At 51.6% G+C, this 23528-nt stretch overlaps 1 protein-coding gene across 1 annotated transcript in view; it reads left to right on the top strand.

Annotated features, from left to right (window-relative positions):
* INPP5D (inositol polyphosphate-5-phosphatase D) overlaps positions 1-23528 on the top strand; it is a 137464-nt gene that overhangs the window by 100447 nt on the left and 13489 nt on the right. Inside the window, exons 14-22 of the mRNA XM_040231786.1 lie at positions 3243-3339; positions 3836-3974; positions 5929-6037; positions 6207-6295; positions 12405-12486; positions 15079-15168; positions 17406-17519; positions 18857-18939; positions 22009-22096. Coding sequence (XP_040087720.1) covers positions 3243-3339; positions 3836-3974; positions 5929-6037; positions 6207-6295; positions 12405-12486; positions 15079-15168; positions 17406-17519; positions 18857-18939; positions 22009-22096 — 891 coding nt within the window. The remainder of the gene's footprint in view (positions 1-3242; positions 3340-3835; positions 3975-5928; positions 6038-6206; positions 6296-12404; positions 12487-15078; positions 15169-17405; positions 17520-18856; positions 18940-22008; positions 22097-23528) is intronic.

A 23528-nucleotide genomic window follows, 5' to 3' on the forward strand; every position in this document is an offset into this window, starting at 1 on the left:
TCAGTCTGTGTGTGTGTCTGTGAGTGAGTCTGTCAGTCTGTGGGTGTGAGTCTGTCAGTCTGTGAATGAATGTGTGTCTGTCAGTCTGTGTGTCTGTCAGCCTGTGAATGAACGTGAGTCTGTCAGTCTGTGAGTGTGTGTGAGTCTGTCAGTCTGTGAGTGTCAGTCTGTCAGTCTGTGTGTGTGAGTGTGAGTCTGTCAGTCTGTGTGTGAGTGGCAGGGAGTGCATGGGGGCAGGTGCACCCACACAGGGGCCAAGGGTGGCACTGAGGGTGAGGCCAGCGATTTCTGGCGCTTGGCGTCAGGGACAGGACAGAGCCCCAGAGGTGACAGGATATAGAACTGCCACCACTGAACGTGAAAAGCTCCCTCAGCCTTTCTGCTGACAAACCGCAAGCTGCCCGCGTCCACACCCACTTGTCCGCCTTCCTTCCTGTGGCAGCAGCTGCCCTGCTCTGACGCCCACGCCCTCTGCTGCCCAGGAACCCGCTTCTAGCTCTCGAGCCCCTCTGCGGGGCTGCCCGCCCCCTCCACCAGCCGCCGGCCACAGCCTGCTCAGACCTCCCGTTACAAGACAGGACCACCCTCAGCGGGATGGAGCTGACTGTGCCCCCACCCAACCCAGCATGGTGCTGGGCCCCCGAGGCTCCTGTCCACCGCACACAGGGCTGCTCCCACAGCTGGACAGACAGACTGACAGCAGGATGGTGGGGAGTGAGCATGCCGGCAAAGAGTGTGTGGCCGGGGGTGGGCGGCTCCAGGGGCTACTTGAGGTGGGTGGGGGTCTAGGGGCCTCTCCGAGAAGTTAGAGGGCTGAGGAAACGGGAGGAGCATTCCACGCGGCAGGAGCAGCAAAGCAAAGCCCCGTGGTCACTGGGCTCTGCCTTACAGGGTGATGGGACAAGGCCAGAGAGGGAGGCAGCAGGCCCGGGCGGTTGAGTTTCATGGCTCTTGGAGAGCAGCTTGGAGGCAGGGGATTTCCCGTGCACCACTTCCCAGTCCCTGCTTCCCTCCCCTCCTCCTCTCCTCTGGGGCCAATCTCCCCCCATTTCCCTCCCCTGAACTGGCTCCCAGCCGTGGTTAGCACCGGGCAGGAGTTCACTGGGCGCTGGCTGACTGGTGGAAGCGCTGAGACCTCCGAGAGGGTGGACCCAGTGCCAGGCTGTGTGTGCTAAGCGCTTGCTGTGTGTCATTTAATACAAACACCCTGTGGGGGCAGAGACGATCGTGAGCCCCACTCACAGACACAGCTCTGGAGGCCACAGTGATGTTCCCAAACCTGCCCGAGGCCCTGTGACCAGGACGTGGTGGGCAGGGCCTTAAACCTAGGCCCCAGGCTGGGGAGAAAGCTGACAGGAGGGGCCTCCTAGGGACAGGGGAGTCATCGCCAAGGCAGAGGGGAGAGAGCCTTGGGTCAGGAGGCCCGGCCTGGCTCGTCCCTGGGGCCATCTCGTTGTCCAGCCCAGAAAGAATGTTAGCCAGCTGGGTGGTTTTACATTTCGAGTACCAAATTAAAGGAAAAGGAAACAAGGAAAGTCAATCCTCGCAATATATCTTATCAAACCTCCTGGAAGTGTTAGTCACTCAGTCGTGTCTGACTCTTCGTGACCCCATGAACTGTAGACCGACAAGCTCCTCTGTCCATGGGATTCTCCAGGCAAGAATACTGGAGTGGGTTGCCATGCCCTTCTCCAGGGGATCCTCCCGACCCAGAAATTGAACCTGGGTCTCCTGCACTGCAGGCAGATTCTCTACCGTCCGAGCCACCAGGGCTCATACATTCAAAATATTACCATTTCAATGGGTATTCAATTTAAAGGTTTATTAGCTATCTTACACTCTATTCTTCTACTAAGCTTACGATTCTGTTGTGTCTCTTATACTCACAGCCCATCTCATTCAAGACCAGCACATCTCACAGCTGCCATGATGGGCAGAGAAGGTTCCCAGACTTTGGCATGTGTCAAAACCACCTAGAGCAGGGCTGGCAGACTTGTTCTCTAAAAGGCTAGATAGTAAATATTTCAGACTCTGCAGGTCATTCTATCTGTGTCATAACTACTGGACTCTATCTAAGAGCATAGCTGTGTTCCAATAAAATGTTTATAGACTCTGAATTTTATATCATTTTAATTTCATATCAATTTAATAAAAATATTCTTTTGATTTTCCCCCAACTATTTGAAAATGTAAAAACCGCCCTTAGCTGGTGGTGGGACAGTGTTGGCCGAACTCCTGACCCAGAGGACTTGTTAGACAGGGATTGCTGACTCCCACTCTCAAAGTGAGTGGACATGAGGTCTGAGAAAACTCTGGGAGATGGTGATGGACAGGGAAGCCTGCAGTGCTGTAGTCCATGGGGTCGCAAAGAGTCGGATATAACTTGGTGACTAAACAACAACAAACACGTAATGTATTGAGGGCTTCCCTGGTGGCTCAGTGGTAAAGAATCCACCTGCCAATGCAAGACATGTGGGTTTGATCCCTGAGTCGGGAACATTCCCTGGAGAAGGAAATGGCAATCCATTCTGATATTCTTGCCTGGGAAATCCCATGGACAGAGGAGCCTGAAGGGCTACAGCCCAGCCCATGGGGTCACAAGAGTCAGATAAGACTTTGCGACTGAACAACAGCAACTCCCGAAGCTCTGGTTCAGCAGGTCTGGGGCGGGGCCTGCGATGCGCACTTGCACCAAGTTCCCCGGTGGTGCTGATGCTGCTGGTCTGGGGAATGCACTCTGAGAACCACGGGTCTCAGTGCAGGTTTTGGCCTCTCCAGGAAGCTGGGGTTTGCTGGTGCAAGGTCAGCCCCACCCCAGCCACCGGCTCCTCCTTCTACCTCTTCTTCTCAAGGTTTCTGAGTATTTCTGATGGCCCTGCTTGGACCTGTGGGGAGACTCACACACACACACACACACACACACACACACACACCTGCTTAGAGGGTGACGCCAGGATGACTTAACACCAGCAGCATCTTCCCTCAGACCTGCCGAGAACCCCAAGGCTGCCGGCTCTTCACCCCGTTTTCTTGTTGTCCTAGAGGAATCTCACCGCCCGCCCCAGTCCCTATCCCCTGCCATCTCTCAACCTAGATGAAGCTGCTCTTTTGCTTCCGTGGCCTCCACTTTCCCCGACACCTGCTCTCTCCTGATGAGTGTCATGGCTTCACCCTGATTTCCCATCACTTAGCAACTTTGCCTGTCAGGTGTTTTGACTTCTGCCTTCTCCCCCTCCCTTTAGGGAACAAGGGAGCCGTGGGGGTGTCGTTCATGTTCAATGGAACCTCCTTGGGATTTGTTAACAGCCACCTGACTTCAGGAAGCGAAAAGAAACTCAGGTAATGGAGCTCACTCCCCGAGAGCAACTTTTGGGGTTATTTGCCCAGACAGACCTCAACACCTAAACCCCGTAAGCCCTTGGCCAAGACCCTGCCCTGTTGGCCTCTAAGGACTTTTCCTGTGATCTCATCAAAGGCAACTGCGGCACAGGGGTGTGGGTGAATCTTGCCTAGAGGGCAGAACAGACACTTCAGGCACCTAAACACCACTCCACTTCTCAAGGGGAAAGCCTCCTTGGGGCACCATCACAAGTGAAAGCCCGATTTGCCTATGGTGGCCCAGTCATGCAGTCATCGAGAAGGTTGATGACTGAGTCGCTGCAAAGCAGATGCTCCTGGGGCCCCGCCCTGCATTCCCAGTTCAGCCCAGGGACATCAGATGGGTGGTTGCTGGAGACTTAAGTCTCACTTCCCCACATGTCCCCCTCTGACTTCCTGGCCCGTGGTAGGGAACCCATGAACCCGTGCTAAGCTGGCTGCTTTTTCGTTTCATTAGGCGAAACCAAAACTATATGAATATTCTCCGGTTTCTGGCCCTGGGAGACAAGAAGCTGAGTTCCTTTAACATCACTCACCGCTTCACCCACCTCTTCTGGCTCGGGGATCTCAACTACCGTGTGGAGCTGCCCACCTGGGTGAGGGGCTCTCTGCCTGGGGCCAGGGGTTGCACAGGATAGAGGCTCCCTTGAGCTGGCTCAGGGTGGAGGTCTTGGAGACACACAGACCAAGCTGGTCCAGAGGGGCCACTTCTCTGGGACTCGACACTGTTCCAACTATGGAGCCACTGCCTTTCTTTACCATTCACCTCTGCTCAACCTGGGCTTCCCTGGTAGCTCAGCTGGTAAAGAATCTGCCTGCAATGCAGGAGACCCCGGTTCGATTCCTGGGCCAGGAAGATCTGCTGAAGAAGGGATAGGCTACCCACTCCAGTATTCCTCGGCTTCCCTGGTGGCTCAGCTGGTAAAGAATCTGCCTGCAATGCAGGAGACCCCGGTTCGATTCCTGGGCCAGGAAGATCTGCTGAAGAAGGGATAGGCTACCCACTCCAGTATTCTTGGGCTTCCCTGGTGGCTCAGCTGGTAAAGAATCTGCCTGCAATGTGGGAGACCTGGGATCAATCCCTGGGTTGGGAAAATCCCCTGAAGAAGGAACAGCTACCCACTCCAGTATTCTGGCCTGGAGAATTCCGTGGACTGTATAGTCCATGGGGTCACAAAGAGTCGGACACAACTGAGTGACTTTCACTTTCACTTTCTGTTCACACCTACTTCCCACACACCTGTTCTAGCCACCCCTCTCTACCATCTCTCTGCCCCCTCCGGTGCCCTAGCTGACCAGCAGCAGCCTCTCAACTCACCAGTCCCAGATCCCAAGGAAAGGCTGAAGTCTGTGGGGACCAGCTCAATTTTTTTCCCAAATCATGGGTCACCAGGTATCCTAAGGAAGACACTCCTGAATTTGGACACCCATCCAATGAGCAGCAGTCAGAGGGGGCCCCCGGCACAGACGGCCTTGCTCCCTTGGGGAAGGCAAAGGATTCTCTGGGAAGGGGGTGAAATGGCATGGCCCCTGGACGTGATAAGAACGAGATGTGGTCATTTTTGTGCTCCTGAAAGAGGGGGCAGGGGCCAGGCCTGGGAGCAGAACCATGCCTGTCTGCTCCCTATGTAACAGGAGTCCTTTGCACTGGTGTCTGTGCTGGGGGAGGGGACGGTGGAGACAGACCTGATCTTACAGTCGAGAGCACAAGCGGCCTGAGAGGATGGCCTTGGGTCGTCACAGATCTCTGACAGCGGGATTGGACCTGGGCCTTGGAGTTCTGCTCCCAGATGCTTTCCCAGGCATCCCACATCCCGCACCTCCTGGGCCTCCCTCTACCACAGTGGCTCTTGGCCCATCTGCACCTTCCTCACCCTCCCCAACCCCTCCCTCCCTCACAAGATGCTTCTCGAGAATTCCTCCTCTCCCCTCTGACTGAGCAAGCAGAGGGGATTGGGGGGACAGGGGCCCCACAGATCCTGACCCTTCCCAATTAGGGGCCATCCCAGCCATTCACTCCCCAGAGGGTTGGCCCAGTGCATCTGCCAGAGTGGATGTAACATAAGTCCTGGGAGAGAGGACACCTGGATCCCGAGGCTGGCACAGCCCACGAATGTCATGGTGACTCGGAGTCTGAGCCCAGATCACAGAGGCCTGATGCCCACAGATTCAGGGGCTAGGGTCTCAGATCCTTTCATAGCCTTATGAACAAGCTGTCTCACAGAGACAATGAGAGAGCAAGGGAGACATACCTACCAAGGAAGTCTTATAAAAAGGGTGCCAGAAGTCCGTGTCCAAAAATAGTGTCCCTCTGCAAATTTAGAACAGCCAGAAACTTCTGTGATTGAGTTGATACTTCACTACACTTGCAGGGTTTTCCCTATTAAATGATTGAGTGTAAATAAGCACCAACTTGACATCTCTAGAACCTGGGTCTGGGGCAGCTTTGGGAGCTCGGAGTCCCGGTATGGCAGGTGTGTGGGTGATGTGCCCCTTGTCATGTGGTAAAGGGGTCGTCTCACCAGTGGCCCGGCCATGTCTTTGCTCCAGGAGGCAGAAACCATCATTCAGAAGATCAAGCAGCAGCAGTACGCAGACCTCCTGTCCCACGACCAGCTGCTCATGGAGAGGAAGGAGCAGAAGGTTTTCCTGCACTTTGGTGAGAACCATCATCCTTTTCTCGTGGGCCCCCTCCCTCCATTGTTCTGTCTCCCTTTTTCCCAAATATCCTCACTGGGCGGGGAAGAGATGCCTGGAAAAGAGGGAAACTTGCCCAGATGTGAAACATGGGGAGTCAAAACCGAAACCACCCTTTTGTTTGATTTCAGAGGAAGAAGAAATCACATTTGCACCCACCTATCGTTTTGAAAGAATGACTCGGGACAAATACGCCTACACTAAGCAGAAAGCCACGGGGGTGAGTCCTTTCCTGTCCTCTATCTCCACCCACCTTGCACATCTCACCCCTCCTTTGTCCATTCCATAAAGGCGAACAGGAAGTGAAGAGAACCCTCATCCATCAGGTGACAAAAAAGAAATGGCACTAGAAATCCTATGTTGATCATGTCACAGAGAAAACCCTTCCCTAAGGAGAGGCTGGGCGAGCAGACATGGCCACTGCAAGGAGCTGGCTCACGATGCTGCTGTTCACGCTCGCGCATGTGTGCATGTGCGTGTGTGTGTGAGTGTGTGTGCGTGTGTGTATGTGCGTGTGTGTGCCACATCTTCTTTATCCGTCCATCTGTTGATGGGCATTTAGGTTGTCTCCACGTCTTGGCTCCTTTAAGTTGTGCTGCAATGAACATTGAAAGGCATGTAACTTTTCGAATTAGAGTTTTCTCCAGATATATGCCCAGGAGTGGGATTGCAGGATAATATGGCAGCTCTATTTTTAATTTTTTAAGGAAACTCCCTGCTGTTCTCCATAGTGGTTGCACCGATTTATATTCCCACCAAGAGTGTAGGAGGATTCCTTTTTCTCCACAGTCTCTCCAGCATTTATTTGTAGACTTTAAAAAATAAAGATGCCCATTGTGACCAGTGTGAGGTGATACCTCGTTGTAATTTTGATTTGTGTTTCTCTAGTAATTAGTGATATTGAGTATCTTTTCATGTTTCTGTTGGGCATCTATATGTCTTCTTTGGTGTCTGTTTAGGTCTGCTCATTTTTTGATTGGGTTCTTTGGGTTTTTTATATTAAGCTGTATGAGCTGTTTGCGTATTTTCTGTCTCTTTAAGTCCTGTAAATATATTTCCTAATCTGCCGAGTGAATCATCATTATACTAGCTTCTTTGCTTCAGGACGTATCAGTGCCTTTACAGGTTTATGAGCACTCGGTTCTCTGTGGGACAATTCATGTGCCAAATTCAATTGGTCATGAAATATCAGGTGATATCTTATGAGACCACTTGTGTTCCATGGAACAGTGAGGAAACTGTTGTGAAGCATTCATTCCTTCTTGGTCAACAGGTATTTACCGATGACCCGTGATGGGTTAGGCACTGTCCTAAGTGGTGGGAGATCAAAGATGAGTTAGATGTCTACCCTCAAAGAGTTGATAGTAGGAAAAAACAAGATAAAGACACAACTAATCAGAAAGTGAAAGCATTAGTCACTCAGTCGTGTCTGACTCTTTGTGATCCCGTGGTCTGCAGCCCACCAGACTCCTCTGTCCATGGGGTTTTCCACTCACGAACACTGGGGTGGACAGCCATTCCCCTTGCCAGGGTATCTTCCTTCCTGCACTGCAGGCAGGTTCTTTACCATCTGAGCCACCAGAGAAGCCCTAAGCAGAGACAGAATATGTGATGCCCAATTCTATGAAGAGTACTCACACAGGGAAATAACCACCAGGGCAGGGAGGAATCCTGGAGGCTTCTTCAAGAGGGGCTTTGTGGTGCCTGAAGGGCACTTGGATTTCAACAGGCAGGATAAGGGCGGAGGGGGGCTGATCCACTTCAGGTTGAAAGGATTGCCGGAGCAGATGCTGAGGCAGGAAGTTCTGGCACCCGTCACCTTCTGGGAGCCGGTCCAGGGGGACCAGCCCTGTGCTGTGTCCTGGGGCCTAGGGGTGCTGCAGTGGGGAGCTTCCCCGGCCACTAGAGGCCTGGGGAAATGGAGAGAATTCTGGGCAACACCTGGGCTCAGAGGCAGGTAGAAGACTGGATGGCAGTGGAAGAGAAAGGCCAAGAGTTGGGGAGATGCCTGAACAAAGCAGGAGGTAGAGAAGGGGAAAAAAGCAGAGAGGAGGAGAGCAGACCCAGGACTGCTTCCACGAGGAGGCTGAGACCCGGGGCAGGCAGGACACCTTGTGAGGTACTCACTGGCTGCTGTGTGGCTGGACTCGTCTGGCTTAAAGGCACCATTCGGGCAGGCCCACGGCGGGTACCTTTGGAGGTGGTGAGGGGATGGTCTAGGGGGACTTGAGTATGAGCAGAAAGAGACGGGGCCCTGAGATGGCAGAGAGGAAGGTCCTTGATGCCGGCCGGAGCGCTCTCAGCCGCTAGATGAGCACCTGCTTCAGGAAGCCGCTACAAGGTCCCCTGAAGGGCTGGCAGCATCACGGTGATACATAGGGAAGACCCGTCTGCGTCAGCGTAAAGGATGAGGGTGACGCAGGGGACCAACCAGGAGGCTCCCGCTGAGAAATAACTGGGCCTGAAGCGGGAGCGGAAGCGGTGAAAATGAAAGAAGAAAAGCAGGGTATATCGATCCATCTGACTGACGTTAACACAAACTGTGAGATCAGAAGGCAGAGCTGGCTCCGAGGGGGAAAACAGAGCTTGTTTTCAGACTCACTGTGTAATGTGAGTGGAAAATCCCAAAGAAAACATCCAGAGGGCAGTTAAGAATACTAGACTGATGCTAAAGCAAGGTGTCAGGGCTGGGTCATAGATCTGGGAGCTGTCAGCACAGAGAAGATGGTCAGATCCATGGGAATAGGTGAGGTCACCAAAGAGTGCGTGGACGATGACCATAGAAGAGCTATGGACAGATTTGGGGTCATCTCCATTCAGAGAGGGGAGGGAGAAGCAGAGATGACAAAGGAGACAGAAAAAGAGTGGATGTAGGTGGGTAGAGGACCAGGCAGACAGCTCGAAGCATCACAGAAGCCAGGCCGAGCGTCGGTGGTCCGCAGCGTGGAGTGTGTGAGCCAAGGAGAACAGGTGCATTCACAGGAGCCCTGAGCAAGCAGCCGGACTTGGGTTCAGGGGTTTGGGTGGACACTAAAAGAACAGTTGCCATAGAGGTTGTTCTGTTTTTTGGCTGTGCTGGGGCTTCGATGCTGCTAGTGGACATTCTCTAGTTGGGGCACGTGGGGGCTCCTCTCTACTTTCGGTGTGCGGGCTTCTCATTGTGGTGGATTCTCTTGCTGTGGGTCATGAGCTCTAGAGTACAGGCTCAGTAGTTGTGGCACTCTGCCTTAGTTGCGGTGAGGTATGTGGAATCTTCTCAGACCAGGGATCAAACTCATGTCCCGTGCATCAGTAGGTGGATTCTTAACCACGGGACCCCCAGGGAAGTCCCTTGACTTAGAGTCTTGGGGGTGAGAGCCAGACTGCAAGGGGGTCAGAGTGGCTCTTCACCCAGAATGTGCAGGTGAGTCCCTAGTGAGTCTTTTTAGAAATGATGTCTCCACCTCCTCGCCAGAGGTTCTGATGCAACAGATCAGAGGTGGGACCCTGCTCTCTGGGTCTTTGTAAAGCTCCACTGACAATTCTGCAGAGCAGCCAGTGCTGAGAACTGCCGTGTTAAGAAGTAACCGTTTGGCAGCCTCTCTGAAATCTGAACGTGCCCCTACCCTGTTCAGCAGCTCTGCTTTGGTGTACACCCGAGTAGTGCATTTGTTCACCCAAAGACAGATACAGGGACGTTTACGGCACCTTTGTTTACAATGTCCAAAAACTGGGAGCAACTCTATTTCCAGCAAGAGTAGATGAATGTGATTTATACATACAATGGAATACAACCGCAGCAATAAAATGAAAACAAATTTATACAAGAAATAGGATTAAGAAGGTGGAAAGAAGCCAGACACAAAAGAATATGTACTGAATGAGTCCACCGACAGGTTCAAGAGTGGGCAAAATTAATCAGTGGAGAAACCTCAGTCACAGTCGTGTTTACGTCTCAGAGGCGGTGGTATTGACAAGGAAGGGACATAGACGGACCTTTTGGGATGATAGACAGTTTCTACAGCTTGATCTGAGTAGTGGTTAAATGGGCATATACAAATGTAAAAAAAATCCTCAAGTTGTACAGTGTAGATTACCGCACTTTACTATTAGGAAAAAAAAAAAAAATGAAGTCGCTCAGTCGTGTCTGACTTTTTGGGACCCGATGAACTGTAGCCTACCAGGTTCTTCCATCCATGGGATTTTCCAGGCAAGAATACTGAAGTGGGTTGCCAATCTCCTCTAGGGGAATCTTCCCAACTCAGGGATCTAACAAGTCCCCTGAGTGTGCTGCATTCGCAGGGAGATTCTTTATGGGCTGAGCCACCTAGGAAAATCAGGTTGTATATCCCTCATGTTAGGGAAGAGCAACGGGGAATCCAGAAATAGAGGCAATGAAGAGAGGACATTCTTGAAAGAAAAGTGGCAAAAAAGAAAACAAGTAATTGAAGGACGTGTCAGGGATAGGCTCTTTTAGGATGAGAAATATTACATTTGCAGGCATGGTGCTAGTAGTAAAGAACCAATCTGCCAATGCAGGAGATGTAAGAGATGTGGGTTTGATCCCTCAGTCAAGAAAATCCCCTGGAGAAGGAAATGACAGCCCACTCCAGTATGCTTGCCTGGAGAATCCCATGGACAGAGAAGCCTGACAGGCTCTGGTACATGGGGTCACCAAAAGTCGGACACAACTGAAGTGACTTAGCATGCAGAGGAGAAAGAGCTAGAACTTAAAAGGAAAGGGGATATTCATTAAGGAGGGTTGTTACTGCAGTTTGCATTGTCTGTCACACCTAACAGACATCCTGCTCATGGTGTATCTTGGAGAGTGCTTGTCATAGTACATATTGTTTGAATGACTAGATATGTAGGTGGATGGCTGGATGGATGGCTGGATGGCTGGCTGGATGGATGGATAAGTAGGTGAGGGATGGATGTGTAAGTGGATGGGTAGGTTAGTGGATGGATGGATGGATGGATGGATGGATGGATGGATAAGTAGGTGAGGGAGTGTCTAAGTGGATGGATAGGTAAGCGGATGGATGGATGTGTGAATGAGTGCCTGGATAGATGGTGAATGAATGAGTTCGGGGGATGGATGGCTAGAGTGTGTTATTAAAGTAAATTGTTGGAGAAAATAAGCAGAGATTGGATTGAAAATCAGGTAGAGGGGTTCATTTGAGTCCAAAAAAGAGTAAGATAATATAAAGCAACAAGACAGTGTGAAATAGTGAGGAGTATAGGTAAGGGAGCACGGCCAGGTGAACCTCATTAAAGGAGGGCTGTAGGTGTGTGAAACTGTGGGTCTTGACCATGGAGCCAGGACTTAAGGCAGGTAGAAAGAGTTGAAAACCACTTCTGGGGAAATTCTATAAAGAACCAGTGGCAGATGAACCCAAGGATTACAGATGCCATGAGTTAATCTCTTCTTTTATGTTTTCTTTTAAAAGTAGCATGAATTTTTTTTTTTACAATAGTAACTTGGACAAGGAGCTTTAGGGGACATTACTATTTAATGAAATATTCAAATATTCATAGTCCATGGGTCATATTCTGGATTATAGCAGAGTCAACAAGGTTCCTATTTTTCAAAAAGTTTCTAAATCACTTAATGGAAGCCAACTTGTAAGTAAATATAAATATAATCAAATGTTTGAGGTGCTGTGATAACAGCAGGTGTGGAATAATGTTGGGGGCATAAAATAGAGATGGTAAATGGTTATGTCACTCATGATTCTAGAGGTGTTGCTATCTGCTCTTTCTTCTGAACCTTTGCTTTTGGTCTGGTAATACTCACTAAAAATAGGAATAGCAGACATTCATGATTCATTCATTCTTAATCTCAGAGTAAAAGCCTTAAATATTATAAGGGGTAGTTTAGTTTTTGCTTTGTTTTGCAAATACTATATCAGATTGAAGCAATCCCCTTCTATTCTTTGATATATATACTTAATCCTGAATGGATATGAAATTTTGTCAGATTCTTTTTCTTAGTTTGTGGATGCAATATGATTTTCTTCCTTTACTCTGTTAATATAGTGAATTACATTGAATGCTTTTTCATATTAAAATACTTTTGCAATTCTGGAATAAATCCATTTGGTAATGGTATATTATCTTTTAAAATATATTGCTAGATTTGATTTGCTAATACTGTAAGTATTTTGTATTTATGTTCATGAAAGGGATTGGCCTGAATTTTTATATCTTATAGTATAATGGTCTTGTCAATTTTTTTACCTCCAGGCTATGCTAGCATTAAATCTATCTATCTATCTATATCTGTATCTAGCTAGTTAGCTAACTAGCTATTAGATAGCATTTTACATAACCTTGACTTTGACTTGCAGATGAAGTACAATTTGCCCTCCTGGTGTGACCGAGTCCTCTGGAAGTCTTACCCCTTGGTGCACGTGGTGTGTCAGTCCTATGGTGAGTAGCAAGTTAAGAGGTCTCACTTTCCTAAGTTAAAGGGCTGCAGTCCATCCATCTGCCTAAACTTGGCATTCAAAGCAAGCCTATCATGGGGGTCTTTAGAAAGAAGGAGGGAGACTGGTCTGGAAGTGGCATAGATGAGCTGGGAAGACACAGCTGCCTCCCCCATCCCACCCAGGGTCTGGGGTGCATTGGGAACGGGAGGAAAGCCAGGCCTCACCTAGGAGCTGCACGGTCTTCCAGGAAGGGCCAGGTTTGCACATGAAGGTGAAGAGGTCGGGCGTTTTGCTGACGATATTTCATGGCATGCTGAAGAGGGTTTAATGAGTAGTAAGTGGGCAGGAAATGGGGAAAACAAAGGGGGTGAATGTCCCGACTCAAGAAATGGGAGTAAACTTTGAGCTTGGGTCTCCCGATGGTAACATCAATAGTATGTATCAGTTATCTCTGGCTGTGTAACATCTATCTGAAAATCCACTCCCAGCCTTCAGGCTGGTTCAGGCTGCTGCTGCCTGGGTCCAGGGATTCCTGGCAGCCAGTCCCAGCTGTGGAAGCGCTTGCCCAGTCTCTGCTTGCTTCACATTCACTAATGTCCTCTTGGCCCAAGGAAGTCACGTGGCCAAGCCCAGAATGACCGTGGGAGGTGGGACCCACAGGGCACACAGTCACAGGGAGGCCACCTCCCAGGTTTCAAGCAGTTACTCTAGTGCTAATGCTGTCATGCTCAATACACATCTAAAGTATGTTTTAATATTTATTTATTTGTGCTGGGTCTTAGTTGCAACACACAGCCTCTCTGATGTGTTTGCTGTGTGCTGGACTTTTAGTTTCAGCCTGTGGGATCTAATTCCCTGACCTGGGATCTAACCTGGGCCCCCAGCATTGGGAGCTCAGAGTCTTAGGCACTGAATCACCAGGGAAGTCCCCCATATCTAAAATATTTTAAAGAACAATTAAAAAACCTGCTTGTCCACCCTTTAACTGCTCTTCTGTTTCCACTACAAATCTGTAGCCCCACACTTGGCCTGACTGCCCCCCTTCCCTCATCTCCTGCTTCACACAACTCGGGACCCTCACTGACTTCTTCCTGCCAATGGCCAAGCGTGTTTGAGATGGGGTCCCGCCTCCCTCTTCCGTTCTGTCTCAGTATAACGGGGTGCCCTCCTCCTGGCCTAGCTAAGCTTCTCGCTTGAGCCCTTTGTTGCATGCCTTCCTTCTCCCCTAGTCCCAGCCTCCCCACCGTCTTGCTTCTCCTTGCTTCTCTTTCTCCATCCATCTCCTTATCGTTTCAAGTTGTCTTTTTCGGAAAGAAAAATGATTTCTCTATTTATTTATTTTTAACATTTGTATTTGTCTGTCCTGGGTCTTGGCTGCCATGCACGGGCTTTCTCTAGTTGCTGTGAGCAGAAGCTAGTCTTTGTTGCCATCCTGGGGCGTCTCATTCCAGTGGCTTCTCTTGCCGTGGAGCACTGGCTCTCGGCACACGGGCATCAGGAGTTGTGGCACAGGGGCCCGGTAGTTGTGGCTCTTGGCCTTTAGTTGCCTGAAGCATGTGGCATCTTCCCGGACCAGGGATCGAACCTGTGTACCCTGCATTGGCAGGTAGATGCCTATCCACTGTACCTCCAGGGAAGTTCTCAAAAGTTGTCTTTCTGATGGTTGTTTGCCAGTGAGCTTTTTTTTTTTTTTCTTGTTTATTGGACACCTATTATATTTCTCTTGTGAATTTTCTGCCCATTCGCTTTGGTTGTTGGAGGGATGGTATGTTAATCTTTTTTTTTTTTTTGCTGATTCGTAAATGCTCTATTGAGAAGGGTATATCTCTGTTCATTGTCTCTCAGTCTCCTGTGCTGTGTGTCCTTTAGCCCAGGAATGCTGGCCTTGTCCCATCATTGGCCTGTCATCCTCATCTCTTCTCAGCCTTCATGTCTTCCCTCTGAAGCTCAGACATCCTTGTGGCTTCTGCTACCATCTAACATCCTGACTCCAGAGCAGAAGATAAAATTTCCAGCCCTGAGAATTCAGTCAAATGTCTCCACGTAACTCTATCACAAGCACTTGGAACTCTAGACTTCTAGACCCTCTGCTCTTTCTGTTATCCCCTCTAAACATGCTCTGCTGCCTTCCCTTCTCATCTGAGTACCAGGCTCCTTAAAAGAATCATCTATACTCCGTTTCTACACTTCCATCACCTCCACGCTCTCCAGAGGCATTGTGGGTTGGGGGACAGTGATGAGATCCCCATCCCACTCTGGGCCGTGAGCTCCTCATCAAGGTAGCAAAGTGCTTAGACCAGAAAAAAAACCCACAGTTCACACACACAATGATCTATATATTTAAAAACTCACAAGTCTTTAGGGAAAAAAAAAAAACTATTACGGGCATATTTAGCCACGAAGGAGAGGGTCACAGGCTTTCACGGAGACTTTCAAGCGTGGCTGTGGGAGGTAATGGAACAGCCATATGAAACCATCAAACTTGTGGAGGCTCCCATACGCGTCAGTTGATTTCTGCTGTGTGTTCGCCATCCTTGGCTCGACCAGGAGGATCTCTCTTCCCCTGCTCAGAAATTCCTTCCCTCCCCTGCAGGTAGCACCAGTGACATCATGACCAGTGATCACAGCCCTGTTTTTGCCACATTTGAGGCAGGAGTCACCTCCCAGTTTGTCTCCAAGAATGGTAAGTGGTGGGGGTGGGGTGGCGCTGTCTGTCCATCTCTTCTCCGTGCACACAGGAGGGCTGGGTGCTCGTCTTCTGGTTGCAGCAATCAAATTGTCTGCGTTAGATAAAGGTTCAACCTTCTGGGTAAGCCTGCAGTCCCCACGTCGGGTCCCTTCATGTCCAAACTGCACCATGATTTCAGTCCAGAGTGTGTTCTTTCTCTCTTTGGCAAGCGTGCTTTAACACAGTCTTTAAAACTGGGAAAAATAAGTGATTGCCAAGGTGCGACATAGGTGTCATCAAAGATGATTCTGGGTGGGACATGGATGAACACTTATTAGTAACGCATTTATTTTAATATGCTTTAAATGTGATGCTTCTGTGTAAGGCAAGCAACACTGGTTTTCCATTCAGTCTTGTGATAAACTCTTATATGTAAATACATTTATTTAAGGTTTTAAAGTGAGTCTATTTAAAGGAAATGTTAAGTCAATGTTAGGACAGGTGCGTGGTAGGCAGTAAAAATTGTGAAGATAAGATGCAGATGATAGCGTTTGAGGAAATACTGGAGTAAATAATACTCTATAGATCTGCAGGAAATTTTGCAAATAATCCAGCTTAGTCGTGGTTGCCGGGCAAGCCTCATCCGAGCAGAGGCCTGGACGTTGTCTGCAGCATGTCCAGCCCTGGGCCTGGGTGACCAGAAAGCTGTGTTGTCACCTGCTCTGCCTGCTCCCCACTTCCATAATCAGCAGACAATGAGGGTTCATTTAGGAGGGCTGAGTGCAAGGCCTAACACAGGTTGGAAAAGCCTGGTTTGCTTCTCGTCCTTCATGTCAATGGGACTGGAACCCTGTCTTCCTGAGACATTCTTGCCTGTGGGCTGTTGATCTGACATCCACTTCCCCAGCAATGTGACCTCTGCTCTCCACACAAGCCTTGAGCCACCATTCTGTCTCCTTCCTAGCTCTGGCCTCTGTGCCTTTCCAGAATATTCCACCTCTTGCTGGCTCCCACCCCTCTCTCTGTTCTCTGAGTTCCTACAGCATTGATAAAGCAGCCCATACATCACACGCTCGGTGAGGACCCTCATCCCATCCCCAGAGTCAGCCTTGCCCTCTGTCTACTGCAACTCAGCACACAGTGGATGTTCACAAACACCGATGACTGGGATTAACGTCTACCTAAGTGGAGCATGGCCTTGGTGCCTCTGTTTAAAAAAAAAAAAAAGAGGAAAGCTAAGTGAAATAAGACAGAGAAATGAGTCGAAGATATACTTATGGTATCAATTATATGTGGGGTCTTTATTAAAAAATGCGAGTTTCATATAGGGTACAGTGGTGGTTGCCAGGAGCTAGTGAAGTTGATTGAGAGGGGAGGAGAGGTAAGTCAAAGGTTACAGATTTCCAGTTATAAGATGAAGTTCCAAGGCTCTAATATTCCACATGATGACTATAGATGATAATATTACAGCATGGTACACTTAAAATCTGCTGAGAGTAGGTCCTAAGCGTTCTTACCAAAACAGGCGAACAAACAATTAATGATGTGAGATGATGGATGTTATTACCTTGATCTTGGAAATCATTTCACAGTGTTTGGGTGTATCAGCTCAGCCTGTTGTTCACTTTAAGTATACACGATTATATTTGCCAGTTGGTCTTCAATCAAGGGGAGAAAGAAAGGAAAGCAGGAAGGAGGGGAAGGATCGAGGGATGAGGGGTGTGTGTCCTTGCTCTCAGTTGGCTCAGAGTTTGTACAGAAGGACGGGACACTGTTCACAGTCAGTCTCAGGATGCTCGCAAAAGCGTCATCTAAAGGAGGGCCGCGCCTGCAAGTTCCCTGGGTGCCAGTGAGCGCAGGGAGCTCCGAGTGAGGAGCAGGAGCCACGTCTGGCAGGAAGAGCAGGCCTGCCTCGCTGTGTGAGCTCAGAAACAAGAGAGGTCTGGGCATCTACCAGCCCTCTTTGCCAGACCCCCTGGGGAGGCCATGGCATTAAGGGTGTCACCTAGGGCCCGCACAGCTTTGGTGGCAAAGCTGAGCTTAGAAGTCTTCCCTCTGCCCTGCACCAGCTTGGACTCATCAGAGAGGCTGTTACCGGCGTGGGTGGTGGGATTTCAGGGGACACCCTCCCTCCGCTTAGACCTTGGACGAGAGGAGGGAGTTCGGTGTTGCAGGGGAGGAGGGGGGCTGGGTTGAAGCGCTCCGTCTCCAGACACACTGTGGAACGGAACCTCTGCTCTCCCCCATTCCAGGCCCCGGGACCACCGACAGCCAAGGGCAGATCGAGTTTCTTGGGTGCTACGCCACACTGAAGACCAAGTCCCAGACCAAATTCTACCTGGAGTTCCACTCCAGCTGCTTGGAGAGTACGTACTCGCTCAACTAACTGCCTTTTGGCAGGGGCGGCGGGGGGGGGGGCACGGGCAGGGCCCCTTCACCAGCGCCTGGTCCTTGGTGGCACTTCTCTTCTGTCTCTGGGAAGGCCTTCCTGATGGGCCTTGGTGGGGCGAGGTCAGGGAGTGGGGCTGCGGTGGACAGTATAAGAGGACACCCGGTTACTGCAGGGCCCCCAGTGGCCTGCGATGCTGCTGCTCCAGGGTGGGGGCGGTCCCTGGGGCACAGACGCACCAGGTGGGCAGCGGGGCAACTGGATCCTCTGCCTGCCCCTCCGGGCGGAGTTTGGCCCACTTGTGGGTCCCCCAAGCCAGGGCTCTGGTGCGACCAGAGAGTCCTGGGCAAACGTCCAGAGCTCGTGGAGGCCAGGGCCGGCATGGAGCAGCTGCTGGTCATCACCTGCTCTTCCCCAGGGTCCCCTCCTCTTTCTTGCATCACAGACATCTTTCTCAGCTGGTCTGAGCATCTGAAAGCGAGCTAGAGATGGACAGCCTCCCGTCAGCCAGGAACGGTTCGCACACAGCTGGGTTTAGGAGACAGTCTTTCTAGGTGGCGTTTCTAGGCATACTGTCTAAAGCCGCCCCACAGTGAAGCAAGAGGTCTGTGCGGCTTCTAGCTCTCTTCGTGGAGATGGCCTGGAGTGGGAAGTGGGGAGTCAGCGCCACAATAGCATCTGTCACGGGGTGACAGATGCTTCCAGAAACTGGGAACAAGACATGGGCCGCCTGCTGCAGTGCCGTCCCACCTACCTTCCTCCACAGACTCCGCCAGGGCTCCCCTCTTGGTGACAGATCCGCCTTCTCCCTGAAGTCTCCCCAGTCCCAGTTCACCAAGCAAGGGCATAGCACTTCCAAAAATGACGAGGAATTTTGTGCGGGTGTTTTTAATAAACTATCGAGACATTTGCATACATTTCTATGGAAACAGCATGTTAGGAAGCTTAAATTAACATTTCAAAAGGCTGTTATCTTGAGTGGCGTGGGACGAACCACAGCCGTCATCTTTCCTAATCTCCTCCTCGCCTATGATGTGATGATTCCTCCATTGCCTGGTTTGTGGCAAAGAGGAGCTGAGAGGGAGGGGAATCTCTGGGTGTCCTAAAAATAATTAGACTGTGTTGGCAAATGACCATCCCCTGAACCAAAACAGAATCTCCAGCAAGCTTGGCTCCTCAACTATGCTGTGGCCCCAACAGATAAAAGAGGAGGGTGGGTGTCCTCCCTGGTCCTGGTGAAGCGACCCCAGGAGTCTTCTCTGTCTGGTTCTTGTGCTCTTCTTCTGAAAACCTGCCTTCTTGTCTCCCCGACAGGTTTTGTCAAGAGTCAGGAAGGAGAAAATGAAGAAGGAAGCGAAGGGGAGTTGGTGGTGAAGTTTGGTGAGACCCTCCCGAAGGTAACTCAAGAACAGAGACGATTTTGTGTTCATCAGCCAGAGGTGCTGACCGGTGGCAGAGCTCCGGCTGGGCAGAAGCAGCTGCCTCTCTTTCGGGGTGGCTTTTAACACTCTTCCCAGCAGTGGTTAAATGTGATTTTGTTGTTCAGTTGCTCAGTCGTGTCTGACTCTTTGCAACCCCATGAACTGCAACACACCAGGCCTCCCTGTCCTTCACTATCTCCCGGAGTTTGCTCAAACTAATGTCCATTGAGTCAGTGATGCCATCCAACCATCTCGTCCTCCGTCATCCCCTTCTCCTCCCACCTTCAATCTTTCCCAGCATAAGGGTCTTTTCTAATGACTCATCTCTTCGTATCAGGTGGCCAAAGTATTGGAGCTTCAGCTTCAGCATCAGTCCTTCCAGTGAATACTCAGGACTGATTTCCTTTAGGATGGACTGGTTGGATCTCCTTGCAGTCCAAGGGACTCTTAAGAGTCTTCTGCAGCACCACAGTTCAAAAGCATCAATTCTGTGGTGCTCAGCCTCCTTTATGGCCCAACTCTCACCGCGTCTAGTGGCCCCAGTATTCCTAGATGGATTTCAGTTCCCCTGATAGATCATGGAAGGGGTCTAGAGGCTGTGTCATCCGACCACATGATTTTACAGAGAGAGGAAAGGAGGCAGGTCCAAGAGAGGCTTGTTCATGGTCACACGGCTGCAGTGACAGACCCAGGACCCATAACCCAAGGCCCCAGTTCCCCTGCAGTGTTCTTCTGTTCAGCCCTGACCCAGAGGATCATACGAAGGAGAAGACAAAGTGTGCTGGCTCTGGATGCACAGAGAGCCTGGCCTGTCCTTGGCCCCCAGCAAGCCGAGGGTAGAATTGCAGGCAACCTTTGTCTTTGTTACAGAAAACTGGGGCCCAGCACTGCCCTTGTGATGTTACGCTGATGATGGGCATGTCTGGGGTTCACTCTGGAGACACGTGGAACAGGGCCCTGCTTCTTTATCAGTTAACAAGGGAGGGAGATGTAGAGGAAGGGTCCAGGGCCGGGCAGGTTTTTCACACAGGGCAGGAGTCTCAGGCCGCCCTGGAGGATTCCCTGGAATGTGATGCCCCAGGTGAGTTTTAAAGGACGGCCTCAGGCTACTGTGGCAAGCAGGTCTCAGGGGCCTGGCCTCCCCGCACTGGCCTTAACTGTTGATTGGAACCGACCTGTGGACCACACATGAAAAGACCTGTGTCTGAGTCCCGAAGTCTTCTAGTCTGGGTAGACTTCAGATTGGGGTCCTCCAAGAGGCTGGGGCTTGCCAGGTGGCCCTAGTGGTAAAGAATCCACCTGCAGGGGACGCAGGAGACCTGGGTTTGATCCCTGGGTCCGGAAGACCCCCTGGCGGAGGAAATGGCAACCCACTCCAGCGTTCTTGCCTGGAGAATCCCATGGACAGAGGAGCCTGGCGGGCTATAGTCCATGGGTCACAGAGAGTCAGACACCACCGAGCACACGTGCACACTGAATGCAAGAGGCTGGCGCGGGGCTGACAGAAGTCCCCGTCTAGCACTGTTTTCAAGACCCAAGTCCCGGTGGCCCTGGGCTCCAAAGCAATGTCCCAGCTCAGCCCCACCTGCCCCACCTGGCCCTCTCCCGCTGCCCCCAGGAAGCACCTTGACAGCGTGTTTCTTACTTCCATGCAGTCAGGAACGGTGCCAGTATCCCAATCCCCACATCCCCGCACCAGCCCGCTCCCGGCCCTCCCCACCCCACTGCCGCCTCCCGGGGGTCTCCATCCCTCCCTCCTGGCTGAGGGGTCTTTCTGGAGCGCCCCTCTGCTTCCTGCATCCGGTGGGCTCCCTGACGTCAGCTCCTCAGCCTGGCTCCCGGCCCTCTCCTCGCTCTTGGTCTCTTTTGCTCGCCCAGCATCTCAGGGGCCCCCCTCTGTCACCTCCCATCTCCTCACCCTCTGCAACCCCGCCGAGGCACCTGACGAGGCTCCCCGCCCCCTACAAGGTGCCGTGTCCCTCGCAGACCTTCTGTGTTCAGATTCCACCTCCCGTCCCCCTGCTGCCCCTCTTCCTGCCTCAGCAGCACCCTGACCCCATGGCTGACTTTGAGCCAGCGGTCTCTGCACATCAGTGAACCGAGTTCTGGGGGCAGCACTGGAGCCTCAAGAATGGCCCAGAGCTCCCACTGCCATGTCCAGTCACCTGTTCTGGAGCTTTCTGAATAGAGTCCATCCCATCAGTCAGCATGGACCCAGAGGCCCACACTAGGGGGTCTCTCTGTGTCTGTGGAGGGGAGAAAAGGGGGCAGCCTGGGAGCGTTTTATTAGGGCTTCTGTGTTGGGGTCCACACGAGGAATAGCCCTCAGCTGGGAGGAAGTCACAAGCAGTAGCTGGCACGCAGGAGCAGGCGGCCTTGCAAAGCCCCTCCCTGTGCCTGTGGACCGGCCCTGCCCCATGCCCCGGCCCTGCCGCATGCCCCCGGCCACACCAGCAGGGACTCAGGGACAGACTGGAACTTGGGGTCTGTGCCTGCCACTTGCTGATCCACCCTCCAACAACTCACAGGACCCTGCAGGCCCACCCGGGAGGCTCTCCTGCAGGTGAACACAGGTTTCCTCCTTCCCAGACGGAAGGCAAACTCTGCGGTGCCCCCTTCAATGCAGCCTCCATCCCAGGACCGGGGGGGCCAAGGGGAAGGCTGAGCTCTTGTTGGGAGAGTGGGGTGCGTTCAGGTGTCTGAATATCAGCCTGGCCCCGTCCCTTCCCCCCCTTGATTATGGGGTGTGCAGTTGTGGGAAGGGAAGGGAGGTGATGCGGGGGAAGGCATGTTTGGGGTCAGGCTCTCTCCCCAGGGCCCCAGGTGCAGTGTGACAGGGGTCGGGGGTCGGAAAGGAAGTTAACCCCACCATACTGGGCACGGTGGGCATACGGGTTCCTCCCTGCTCCCTTGGACAGGAAAAGCAGATATTTGAGTTTAAAAAGAACATCTGTGTCCCTTTCCCCACACATTCCCCTCTCTGGGCTGGCTCCCCCAAGCCTGTCCCCGACATGTCCGAGCTAACCCATGCTGTTCTCTCTGCAGCTGAAGCCCATCATCTCTGACCCTGAGTACCTGCTGGACCAGCATATCCTGATCAGCATCAAGTCCTCCGACAGCGACGAATCCTACGGTAAGGGTCCTGGGAGAGGTGCTATAGGTACCATACCTGCGATCGAGGCCACCCATGTCAGGGAGGGGAGCGATCTCCTTCACAAAAAAAACCCATCTGTTGCCCATCCTGGTCCTGCCAGAGGGATGGTTACCAGGAAGTCATCCTGCCAACCCACTGGGCTCCCGAGAGGGATGCATAGCCCCTCTCATCCATGGAGCCTCTCCCGTGTCGGATTCCATGCCAGGTGCTTGAAATATTACGACTGATCTTGACACAACCCTGTGAAGCAGACACAATCCTCTCCATTAGTCAATGAGCAAACTGAGGCTGAGAAGTAAAGTGAGTCACATGGGTGGTAACTGACTGAGCCCTCATCTGAGCCCAGGTCCGCCTGGCACTGCTCAGTGCCCAGCCCAGACTGATTTGAGAAGGCCTGTGTCCCCAACAACTGTCCTCCTAGAGAGACATCATCTTCTGTTAAGATCTTCAGCCTGCCCCTGGCTCCAGCATGGCATTAGCTTTACCCTTGAACTTGGTATGTATGGGGCAGCTAGAGCATGGAGTGAGGGGGCAGGTGGTCAGAGAGAGGCTGGAGGCAAGGAGCCAGATTGGCAGCTCCACACAAGCCAGGTTAGGGGTAAATACCACATCCTGGACAGCAGGAAGCCACTAAAGAGTCAAGCAAGATGATAACATGGTCAGCTTTGCAACTTAGAAACAGAGTTTGCAGTGATCAACATGATGGAAGTCAATCCTCAAGGAAATCAACCCTGAATATTCATTGGAAAGACTGACACTGAAGCTGAAACTTCAATACTTTGGCCACCTGATATGAAGAGCCGACTCACTGGAAAAGACCCTGATGCTGGGAAAGATTGAGGGCAGGAAGAGAAGGGGGTGACACAGGATGAGATGGTTGGATGGCATCACCGACTCGATGGACATGGGTTTGAGTAAGATCTGGGAGATGGCGAAGGACAGGGAGGCCTAGTGAGCTGGAGTCCACGGGGTCGCAAAGAATCAGACACGACTGACTGAACACCAACACCAACACATGGTGGATGAGGGAGCCAGAATGAAAGTGGTGCCGGCAAAAAAAAAGAGTTTAAAATTGAGAGGTGCTGAGAAGGGCCACTGTTTGACCACGGGAATCTGGGGAAGAGGGTGGAGGATGGCCCTGCACTCGTGGTTTCAGTAGCTGAGCAGATGTTTCCATTTCCTGAACTGGGTCAGCTGTGGGGAGGAGCAGGCCAAGCAGACTCAGCCAGAGAAGTGGGAGGAAAATGGAAGACTGGGGTCACAGACGCCGTCAGAGCTGCTCGAGAGGAGCAGGTGGTTATGACAGCAAACGTGGCCGAGAGACCCGGCCAAGTAAAGACTTGCGTCCTGCAGACCAAGAGCCCCTGGGATCATCTCTGAACTTGGGAGAACCGTGTGCAGTGAGGGAGTG

Source organism: Oryx dammah, unplaced genomic scaffold, assembly GCF_014754425.2.
Source record: "Oryx dammah isolate SB20612 unplaced genomic scaffold, SCBI_Odam_1.1 HiC_scaffold_28, whole genome shotgun sequence".
Taxonomy (NCBI): Eukaryota; Metazoa; Chordata; class Mammalia; order Artiodactyla; family Bovidae; genus Oryx; species Oryx dammah.